Source organism: Centrocercus urophasianus, unplaced genomic scaffold (genome assembly GCF_019232065.1).
Source record: "Centrocercus urophasianus isolate 14NV4802_14NV808 unplaced genomic scaffold, USGS_Curo_1.0 seq_9, whole genome shotgun sequence".
NCBI classification, from domain to species: Eukaryota; Metazoa; Chordata; class Aves; order Galliformes; family Phasianidae; genus Centrocercus; species Centrocercus urophasianus.
This window is the reverse complement of record NW_024885532.1, coordinates 23371730-23383652: the sequence shown is the minus strand read 5'-3', so window position 1 is coordinate 23383652 and position 11923 is coordinate 23371730. Positions and strand designations below refer to the sequence as shown.

Genomic DNA, 11923 nt, shown 5'->3' with positions numbered 1-11923 from the left:
TCAGATTGCCTTTTTTATCCTTTCTTTTTCAAATTTTAAATCTCACTGAACCTTCTAGCTGACAAGGCATTGAATGTAGCTATTTTGCACAGCACTAGATTTGAGTTGATGGCAAGCATGGAGAATTCCATATATAAATGTGACAGCAGAAACTCCAGAAGATAGAGCTGGTGTTTGAGGACACAGCTCAGTACTGCTACACTAGCCTTTCTCAGGTGCACATCCACCTGGGAACCTATGGTAGGAGCAAGTGCCCTGGCCAGCCATGTTTGTGGACCTTCCTGTTCCCTGGGCATGCTCCAGCTTCATCTGACTACACCAGCACAAACCCACCCTGAGCATTAGTCCTCCCCACACGTTTATGTTCTGGCTGACACAGAAAGGAAAGCCAGAATGAAGAGACCAGGTGGGAAGGAGGTACTCTAGCAGGCCACCACTGTGCAGGACAAAAGGAGTACACCCAAGTCATGTTTCTGCCTTATCACCTTCTCTCAGCTGTTAGTGCTAAGTAAGGTTCAAGACTGGCCTCTTCCCAGTCACTTCAATTTCAAATTTATGATTGCACAGAGGCAGAATTTTGTGCTTCAGCCAGCTGGACTACGTATTATGGGGAAGTCTAAGAGCAGATGGGAATGGCACAGGAGAATCCATTGATCGTTTTCAGAGGAATGGAATGCTCAAGACAACATTCAAAAATGAAGAGGCTTAAATACACCTGCAGGTCTTTTCCAGTCCCAGGATGGCTTATTTTACTTTCAGGGTGGTTGCAGCTCAAATAGCATCCTTGGTCTCACAGAGACAACCCATCTCTGTGCTTGCAAGGAGCAAGATGATCTCAGGGTCTACTAACATGGCCTGTGGTGCCTTTTTCTGACTATCTGATTTAAAGTTTACATGTCCCTTCTTTCTGGAGGGATCCTGCAGACCTGACTCACAATCAGCAAAGCTCAGCAGCGTGCAAGGAGATGACGTGAGCAGCCAGCTTGTCAATGAGGAGAGCACCTTTTTCAGGTTGTGATATGCAAGGGAATAAATATGAAAGTGTCAGATTTTCCTCAAATACCAGTTCCACTGATACACTTTATGCTTACAAGAGCCAAAAAAGTGTTATTGTTGTCTCCCTCTGTGTTATCTCAGAGTCTCCAAAGCCAGGAGCAAAGAGTAGCATGCTGAGGCAAAGACAGCATCTAAATGAGCCTTTCCAAGCACCATTCTCCAAGTAAAACTTTTCCCCTAAATCAGCCAACAGTAAGCACTCTTAAAGACCACTGTATCTCCTCATGAAAGCCTTCAGATTATTGTGTCCTCTTAAGTCAGCACCCAAGCCCTGTATAAGGCAAAATGGATGACAAACACCATGGTTCAGAGCTTTACTTCTTCAACAGAAAATGAAGGCTCAACTTTTACTCACATGAGCAGGAATGTGACAGGTACTGAGCAACCAGATTTGGGCTCCAGCCTTGGGCAGCTTTCTGCTCACAGCTGTGAAATTAAAGGGGATGTGGTGGTAGAAAACATGCCAAAGGGGAATTTGGGACGAAGGAAGCTATTTAATTCCTTTGGCCTCTAAGGAGGCTTTTGGCAGGTGGATGTACAGATGTAACTACATAACATCAGCTGCATGAAGTTAAATATACTGCTTATCTTTGCAGATGTTTGTAAAGATTGTTATATATACACAGAGCAGTGGTGTGAGAGGAAGGGAACTGCAGTCATGGTCAACATTGACCAGAAAAGCAAAATGGCCTAGAATGTTACTGGGCTCCCTCAAGGCATCTGCATTTGCACTTTTATCACAGTCGTTGAAAGGGACTGTCTTTTAAACTGGCTGAGATACAACACGGGAAATCAAAATATTAGTCCAGGGATGAGATCACTGTGGAAATAACAACCTACTCCTCCTGACTGCAACTATATTTTATTATTTCGGGTGGATTTTATTTCCACTCCTGTCAACTGAAGGTGCAGCGGGTCACTTCTGTCCTGACCACCCCAAAGGACCAAGAGGAGCTTCTACAGCTCTAAGATAAGGGGAAAAAGTCCGACAGCTGCTCTGCTGCCAACACGAGATGCTGTTGCAGCACAGAGCAATACGCAGCTCAGAGGGGATGCTGAGTAGCGAAGTATTTTTCCTTTCCTCCAGACTCTCTTAAGAGCTTTAAATATAAGCCCTGTTGACAGGATGTGTGTTGAGGAAGGCAGAAGGTATGAAAATGAAAATTACACAGGATAAAGTATTGCTTGTAATAATTTATTACTTGTATTTATATGAAAACAGCATTATGTATGCTATATACTCCTTATGAGACAATACATATATATTCCAGATAATGTACAGATACTACAATTTATAGTATATATAAATGGTAATGCTCATATTATAATTTAGACTACTATTTATACAGTGCATTGCTTATAATAATGTTCTCTGTTAGATAAGAGCAGGTTGCCCAGCTCACACCAATCTTCTCTTCATCTTTGGCTTTTTTTTTTTTTTTTAAACATATGGAAAACAGTAAGCAGCAGGTTTGTCCTCTGGGAAGGCATGGGGTCACATATGGAGAACAGAAAAGACAGAGGCATGTCCACAGTCCATAAAAACGCGCTGCTTCCCTGTGCATTGCAATACTGCTCCATCAGGCAAACGAAACCATACATGGGCCTCCAGGGATGAAAATGCAAACGTAAGGAGTGATATTTCCTTGTGCTGAGGATCAAGTGGTTCAGGCTACAGGTTTACTTCAGAAAATCTCTTTTGTCTCTGATGTAGCTTTGGACAAAAAAATTAGCTTTGTCTAGAAGCCCCAAGGCTTGGGGAATGACTGGAAAACATGCACAGGAAGCTCTATTTACAATCATTTACAGGTAATTAAATCATTTATGATCACTTAAATACTTAATTTTCTATACCTAGGTCTCTCTCGAGCTTAAAATTTTACAATTACTTTCATTTTCTACGAGTGTAGCTATTCATGGATTTTGTCGCCTAGAAAAGAGATATCAAAATGCTTTTATTCAAGGTAGGTGGTCCCTTGAGGGATCCAGAGGCACTGTTAGTAGTTTAACTGTTTTATATAGTAACCGGTTTTGTAATTTTTATAATAGACAGTGGGGATTTTTTTTATAACATTTTTTATTTCCACAGTGAAGATCACTGATCTTATGCACTGTGTGCAGAAACATACAAGGGTTTTGAAGGGAGAAATGGCAGTAAGTGTGAGCACGGCATGTTGTGCAAGTTCTACTGAAGCTGTGCATGAGGATCTCTGACAAGGATGATCTTCAGTCCTTTGGCAAGTAAATAATACTTAGAAAATCTTTTACTATTATCCACACCCCAGATTTGGATTCATGTTCCCAACAATTTTCTTGGTGAAGAAAGCAGCGGGGTGCTCTCACACATCCAAAGACATTTCTCCCTTGTGAAATGATAGCACATTTAACAAAAATTCAATCTCCACTTCTTTGTCTTTCTCCCCCTGCACTCCTTGTTAGCTGTGCAATCAATACAAAGCATAACTTAGGCAAATAGTAAATCTAGTTTATTGAAACTTGGTTTTGACAGTTCATTCAATTGCTAACAAAGTTGTATCATATTCTATGCAAAAAAACTGGGATACAATTATCCTTTAGATGCAAAATGATCCACTAATAGGGTACATTTGGATAGGCATGGCTGCAAACGCATTAGTGAGATTGGGCTGAGGATAACCACCTCTCATTACTTTCCATTTCCTTCTATCAGTTAAGGTGTACAACACCTCACCAGAGGCTCTGAGACTGTCACTTGTTGCTGCTCAGGACTACTCTTGACAAGGAAAAAATGAAGAAAAAGAGGTTGCCCCCTTTCCTTCTATTTATTTGTCTGCTCTCTCTTTGCACAAGCTCCCAACTTGATCCTGCAGCCATTGCAATTCAGTGGCATTACTCCCTATTCCTTCAAGAGCATGGGACTCAGCACTGCAGGTGTTTAAATGGCTTCAGTAGGTCAACTCTAAGACACAAAAGCCAATTTGAGGTATTGAATTAAGGGTTTGGCACATGAACATTAGTAAGATTTAATGATAAAATGTTGTGCTTACATCAAAGACAGAACAAAATGACTAAAACACATTGCCTCTTCAATTCAACACAACCCTTACATAGCCAAGAGAAGTGTGATTTTCCCAACGACATGCCAAGTACTTTTCCACCTGACCAGCAATGATTTGTTTTCTGCGAATTTGGGACAGAGCTGAAAATAGCTAGAGTTATTTTTGCTTGGTAGTAATAACATTCAGTCTATTGACTGTTTTCTCCAACAAAGTTCAGAGTATTGAGAAAGCACCTTCGCTGTCAGAAACCTTTACTTTGGATTTCACAAGGAGGGAAGGCCTCAGCATTGCTGAAGGTCTCACACAAGAGGCTATTCTCCTGGAAAACATGAAGAACTTTCTCATCTTTGTATTTTTTAATTCAACATTCAATGTGGTCAAACAGAGTCTGCACCCTGTCTTCTCTTAATTGCAACTGCTTTGATTTGCAAGAAATACATTAGAAAATAGGGACTTAAAAATGCAGACAGCAATTTTGTGATATTTCCTAAAGTATGCACAGGTATAGCTCCCCATTGCCTAAATAATTTTAGTTTGCCTCTGGATCCCTTCATGGAGATGAGCTGCCAAACCTCTGGTCCTCCAGCTCTGTGCCAGCCCCCATCCTGCCCTCACTGCTAATCATCACATCATTCATGTCATCCCAGTACTCATACTGTTTGCTGGAAATTGTCACCTCACTTGGTAATCAGTGGAATATTATGCAAAATACCTCAGTGGTCTCCTCAGAGGTGTGTATTTAGAAATGTTAATGCTTTCTAAAAGCCTGAGCTATCGTGGGTTTCATTTGGCTCTCTTCTTGCTTTACACAGTCAGCTGCAGCAGACAGTTATCTTCGCTGTTTATAGTTCTGTTACATATAAACTTCTGGCCAGAATTTGAAGAGAGATCTGGCAGGGGACTGTGAAGCTGTTGGGTGGTACAGCATCTAAGGCAGGCACTTTTATATGCTCACAGGTAAATTGAGAGCAGAGAGACTCTCATAAGAGCAGTTTCCCTTCAAAAATCAATGTCTGCGTATTGTGAAATGAAAGAAATGCACTCCAGTAGCAAGGCAAACCCCTTTCATTCCCTTGTTGTGAGGAGGGTGGATATTCCAAATATGTCTATAGTGCTCAGTAGAAGTGGACAACTGATCACACCTAAGCACCTGACCTCCAATCACCCACGCTGCTAAGCTCCTGCCTTGGTATTGACCATCCCCACTTAACTTTATCCCAGTCACTTTTGTTCCCAAGGGACCTGGCAAAGAGCAGTATGGCTACAAGGTGGCCAGCACCACGTAGCCTCTTTCACCACACGGTATGGATCCAGTCTAGATGTCTTGCCAGGAGTGCAGGTATGTAATACTGCAATTCCGCACGAGCTACCTTCGGTATAAACTTCTGATTCTTGCTTTGAAATTTTCAGCAGCGAAGTAATATAGCACAGGGTCGAGGCAGCTGTTAGTGGCAGCAAGGCAGAGCGAGACCGCCTGAGCTTTGTGCACAAACAGATTGGCCGGGCTGCAGCCACCGAGCACCAGGTAGACCGTGCGCAGTATGTGGTACGGCAGGAAGCACAGGAGGAAGAGGATGAGAGTGATGATGATGGTTGACAGTGCTTTCTTGTGACAGACTGCCTTCTTGCGCTGGGGAGTCTTGGACTTGAGCAGCGCTCTGATGGCAAAGATGTAGCAGACGATAATTGTGCAAAAAGGCAAGATGAAGCCCACAACAAGGACGAAGCTGTTCATCATGAGGAGGTGCTGCGTGCTGCTGGGGTGGAGGTCCAAGCACTTGTCTGGGTTTCTGTACCCGGCAATTACTTTGCTCAGCAGAGGGCTGGAGGCTGCCAGAACAAAGACCCATATCACTGCGCACGTTATCTTGGCGTACTTCATGTTGGTTACTTTCCAGCTCTTGAATGGGTAGACGATGGCCGTGAAACGAACCACACTGAGCACGGTGAGAAAATAAATGCTGCAGTACATGTTCACATACATGGTGTACGTCATGATCCTGCAGAGGATATCGCCAAACACCCACTGTGATCCCAACAGATAATAGGTGGCTCGGAAGGGCAAAGTGCTCACAAACATGAGATCTGAAACTGCCAAGTTCTGCATGTAAATGTTTACCGAGGTCTTCCTCTGGGAAGGCTGGAGGAAAACATATATGGAGAGGCTATTTCCAACACTGCCCAGGAAAAAGATTAAGAGGTACATGATGGGATAAATGACTTGCTTGAAGGCATCCGCGTGGCAGTTGAATGAGCTGTTAGTGGAGCTGTCATTTGGCGTCATCTCAGAAAAATTCATTGTCTGGTGTGGGAGCTCTCTGTCTTTCTGCAAAAGTATGAAGACGTGGAGCAAGTGCGGAGCTGGAGTCTCTGCAGGGAGTTCAGTGCTAGGGCTGTTTCACAGGACAGAAATTACAAGACGTGGTGGAAATTAAAGCTTCCTTAATGAGTGATCACTTTGTGATGTCTCTGTAAATGAACACACCAAGAAAGCTCTAAATGGTTTCAGTATTACAACAGGTTTTGTGGTTGTTTGTTTTTCCCTCAAATTATGAAAGAGCTGTCTTCTAAAAGTGGATGTTATGCATTCATTTTAATGGCAATTCCCTGACCTTCTCAATGCAAAATAAGCCAACTTGACATTGGCCATTTTGCAGCAGGAGGTTTGAGAACCCGGATACCACCCATGGAAGCATCAAAAACTGATCAGAAAAAGAAATCACCATCCACCAGTAAGTCTGAGCTTCAAATTGGCATGAAAAGTCAAAATAACTGAATTTGCCAATAGGAACCAGCCAAATTTTCCTGGTATGATATCTGTTGTTCCCAGCACATCAATCAATATTCTTGAGTGATACCAAGGACATATTGATGTACTTCAACAGATATAAATTAAGGATGTTTTGACCTGAAACACTATAAATACTGCTCTCATTCAGGGTTCTTTTTTAATTCCCTCCCCCTCACAGTGCATTTCTTCTTTCCTCTAGTTAGTTTCCTAGGTCTCTTTTTGTGGGGTCTTTTCTTCATTTACTACTTTACCAACCTTTCATGTGCTCATTTCTTCTATCAGACATTCATCTACAGGTACTTCCATGGCAGCCTGCATTAGCAGCCCTAATGAAAATGGCCTGTGGGAAACAGGCTATTTTCATAGAAAGTCATAATTTCATTCCTATGAGACTATATTTCTATCAAATCAAAACAACCAATCAATCAAACACTCTAAATAGTATATATATATTTTCTCATTAAAGTCTTGTTAAACTCCTGATTTTTTCTTTCATGTGATCTGTAACTAGTAGTATTTTAAAATCATAGAATCATAGAATAGTCTGAATTGGAAGGGATCCATAAATATAATCAAATCCAACTCCTAAAAGGAGGTCTCCAATTCCGTCACTTGTTTAGCAATCCCTTCTCTGCAACTGCCAGCACATCCCAGAAATGCACTGAAAAATCTTAGCCTAAAAAGCAGAACTATATGAAATTGCCAAGTGCGTGAAAAAAGAGTTTGAATATGTCCCAGTGAGAAAGATAAGGGCCTGGTTTCTATGCTTGCAGGTTATGTCTATGCCTCACAGGCTTCATGATTTTAAATAAAATTATTTGTGCTCTTGGAGCCTCCCTAGAGAGAAAATTTTGCTCCAGACCAGGTCTTCTTGGACCACAACTAACACACTATAGTACTGGCAACACTGATGTAAATGGAAGCTCATTTGTGAACTCAGATACCTTCTTGTGGTACAAGAGTTGTGCTGTGTTGAGGGCAGCCAGTGACCTCTTCAGGGCTCTGTGTCAGAGTACAGATCACTTAATGCAGCAACCAGATGTGTCCCAGAAGTTATTTTTCATGGCCAAACTGTGAGACAGAGCATGGGAAATGCAACCTACTCAGGCTGGGCTCTTAAGCCCACTAGTTCTCCTCTAAAGGAAATCTCCTCCTCATCTGAAAGACTCTTCACCAGTGGAGGGGATAGACAACGTAAGCTTCCCAACACAACTTTCACAGTCCTAGGAGATTTCATAGAGTCATAGAATCACAGAATGGCTTGGCTTGGAAGGGACCTAAAAGATCACCTAATTGCAATCCCCTTGCCATGGGCAGGGTTGTCTCCCACTAGATCAGGCTCTTCCCAGGACTCCATCCAACCTAGTTTTAGTACCCAGTACAAAGTTACTCTCTGACATCAAAGTTTTCTGTGTGGGATCAGGAACCAACTTTTCCTCTAATGGAAGTTGGTCCCCCTGTTTTACAGGGAGACATCACAGCCCAATGTACTGCAAAGGGAAGAGGTCTTTCGATGGTGCTTTGCTATAGCCCAAGCATCCATCCATACCAGCCATTCCCAAAACAGGAATGAATAGGAGGGGTTTCAGGCATAGGACTGGACCTATAGGGCCCCTCAAAGACTTCAGAAGTTTATTGGTGGTACTATCTAACATCCTTCTTAGAAAAACAGGGACAGAAGGGGACAATCTGAAATGGGATTCTCTCTTCAGTGGTACTGGAAGCTCCCTTGGAATAATTTTTTTCTATATGTGACTTTCTATGATGGAAGCTACCAAGTTGAAACGTTCCAAAACCACCATGGCAGGAGAGAGAGCACATCTGCAGAGCAAAGGAAAGGGTGGCTTTTCTGAAATAACTGCTGTGTAAGTATATCAATGGGAGCCTCTGTGCCATGCTGTCGGCTTGATGATAATGATAGTGTAGGATATATAGGTGAAGGAATGGCACTGTGCAGGAAGGACTGTGTAACTAGCAATTGCATACAAATATTACAGCTGAAAGTCCTTGTGGACAGTCATTCCATCTTCTCATAATGAAAAAATATAGTAGTAGGGTTATGCTACCAAACTCCTCACCATGATAATGATAGTCATCAGAAAATGTTAGAAAAGCTGAAAGCAGGTAGGGAATTTCAGATTCCTTCATACAGATGTGATGGTGCATCAGAACGAGATATACAACAAATGCCTAATTCCTGGAACAAATAATTCTGCAGTCTGCAAGACATGATGCTGTTTGATCTTTAGTGCCACACAGGCTCCAGTTCTGGCAGTTTTGGAGGGAGGGAGTACTGTACCAGCAATCATGGTAGAACTCACAATGGCAGTGTTGTGGGCCAGAGGAACAGTCCCAGAACCAAAAAGACTATATAATTTTAGAGGGAATATGAAAAAAGTATTGAAAGAAACCAACACAAAACCGCAACAACCAAATCACAGAGAATTCAACAAAACTTATGTCAGGTCAAAGGAGCCAGATGCACTGGACATGCACGTGTAGAAAATATCAAACTATAGGCAAATGAGAGGCTAATAAGTAATCAGGACCAGATGGCATTCATATGAGTACCCCAAAGCCTCTCAGATGTGAGACTGCTGGCCAAGGCACATAACCCACCATTATAATCATGTGCTGTTCCAGGGGACCATTGCAGCACCAGGGCAGCTCTTCATCTACAAAAACAGTGTGAGAGAGGAGCCCAAGGGCTGAGAGTCAGCAGTCCTGGTGCTTGGGAGCTTACTGACCCCAGTAAATATCTATGAGAGCTGCTCCAAAAGTAATGCTTCCTGTTTTACTGTTCTGGCCCGTGACATTAGAGGCAGAAGGTGATATGGCAGTAGATGGGGAACCTTCCCAACAACATCCCATTACATTTTGTTGGCAAATGGCATGAAAGAGGCAGTCTGACAAAATGGTGTCTGACATGGAAGTGTGTTTGAAGCAAAGGACTCTCACTGAGTTCTTCCATGAGGAAAAAATTACACCCATTGACATTCATTGATGTCACGCTGGAAAGTTGGCAGATGAGTATTAGTGGAGTTTAATGGAAGGTGATAAATGCTGGAGAAAATAATCTAAACCATGCTTACGTGATACATTACTGTTTCCTTCTGCATTAGCTGCAGCAGAAACAGACAAAAATTTCGAGAAAATGAGTCACATCACCAAGAAGTCTGGGACAACTGGTATAAAATCACCTTGTATAAACCTTCCTGCATTCCCCCCAGTGAACATGCTGTGCAGTTCTGTTCTCTGCACCCAAGAAAAAGAGATTATAGACCTAGAGAAGAGGCAGAAAGAGATGAGTGAAATCAGCAAGGTGATGGAGCAAGGTCTCAAAAGCCTGGGTAAATTCAGCATGGACAGGAGGAGGATGCAGTCAAGGTTTACAGATTTCTGAAGGAGGTGGATAGTGTGAATGTATCACTATGGATGTGTTCCCACGTGGGGTGCTCAGCAGGGCTGTTGGGAATCTACGGTCGGGCAGATAGAAGAGGGCCTTTCTCTGTGTCATCTCCTCTCACTGGGGGGAGGTGAGCTGGAAGAGGCTACTGCTAAAAGTGTAAAAGGGAAACTCTCCATTTCCAGACTGAGAAGTCTCTCACATCAGCTACTCTGAAACCCTGAGATGTCTGTAACACAAAGAACTCCTGAAGAACGTATTTTCAGTAAAGTGTTCTGCATATCCAATGATAAATAAAGGTATCGGAGCTTTAATTCAAAATACGTGTCTTTTTTACCCTGAGAGATAAATATGCAGACCCAAAAAGGAAGCGCTCTGTGCATCTATCACAACAGCCCCCTGAAGAAGACTCCTGACACAACAGTCCCGTCTTCATTATATGAAAGCAGGTGTGGTATTGCTGCTATATTTGGGATTGCTAGCATTTGCCACTGAACTTTGAGAAAACCGAAAGTTCTGATATGTCTCAAAGTTCCCATTGGTTTTCCTTCTGCTATTCGTGTTGTGTTTCAGGAGAAGCGTTACCAAAAATAAACGGAATAGAACACAATATGTGGAGTTAACACTGAATTACATTCACCAAAACACGTATTATTAACCTCACTGCGTGCACAATACTAAAAATAAATAAATTCAAACTCTAACTCCTACCTCTTTTATTTTAAAAGTTTGCCATTAACCAATTATTTTTATCATCTAGTTAAAAGCCAACACTCACTTAATCAGACCCACTACTTGACTGTCATCTTCCGTCTAGAAAGACTGCAGGTTACATAAATCCACCCTTCTCTCTGCCAAGGAAAGTTCTCAAGTCCAACTTTATCAGAGAAATTTAGTTAATGATCACAGCTTCTATCAAACACAAAGCTTACTGCGAGCAATATACAAGCAGATTGTATTTTATTCACTGCAACTATTTTATCTACATCAGAAAAAGCTGGCAAGCCTTGTCTTACCTCAGCTGGTGTGCCTTCTGGTATGCTCAGTCTCCTTCTTCTGCTTGCTGTTGCTAACAACTTTCTGTTTTGTTGCTGGAAATCAGAAGCATAAAAACTTGAAGCAAAACCCAAATGCTGTTTATGCAGAAGCCACACAAGTGCGAACAGTAGTAAGAAAAGGAAGTAAGTCCTGATTAATAGATCTTACATTTTCTTAAGAGAGAAACGTTCTCAGCTCAAGGAGGGCTGCTAGCAATCACATGGCAGTGTCGCATGTGGTTTTGCCCAATGAAAAGGGCCCTGCAGCTATGCAGCATCTGGAAACTGTCTGGATTCCTGCATTTGGGCCGCACTTAAATGTCTGTGCTCTCAGTTAATTGGAGTTGCTTGAATTATTAGGCTAGGTTCCCATATATCCTTCACGTGGGTCACCGTGAGTATAGTTCATGGAATTATGAAGAGGATGCGTTATTTCCCAGGCTTCTCTTGCAGAAATGAGTGAAACCATAAGCACGCTTCTACAGGTTAATGAGTAATCTCATTCAGCACAAGTAATTCAAGGATGAGTTTGTGGAGCCAAGGGACTGCTTTTTTTTTGAATGCTGATAGGGACCAAATACATTGCTATTTTAGG

At 42.2% G+C, this 11923-nt stretch overlaps 1 protein-coding gene across 1 annotated transcript; it reads right to left on the bottom strand.

Annotated features, from left to right (window-relative positions):
• Positions 1 to 2266: 2266 nt before the first annotated feature.
• CYSLTR2 (cysteinyl leukotriene receptor 2) lies at positions 2267 to 11569 on the bottom strand. The gene is made up of 3 exons (XM_042838891.1): positions 11498 to 11569; positions 11308 to 11382; positions 2267 to 6563 (listed from the first exon to the last, which is right to left on the bottom strand). The coding sequence occupies exon 3, from the start codon at positions 6391 to 6393 to the stop codon at positions 5461 to 5463; it is 933 nt and encodes a 310-aa protein (XP_042694825.1). The 5' UTR covers positions 6394 to 6563; positions 11308 to 11382; positions 11498 to 11569; the 3' UTR covers positions 2267 to 5460.
• Positions 11570 to 11923: the final 354 nt, after the last annotated feature.

Bases quoted from the DNA above. Each gene is read 5' to 3' on its own strand.
- CYSLTR2 (XM_042838891.1), bottom strand. From the start codon at position 6,393: ATGAATTTTTCTGAGATGACGCCAAATGACAGCTCCACTAACAGCTCA.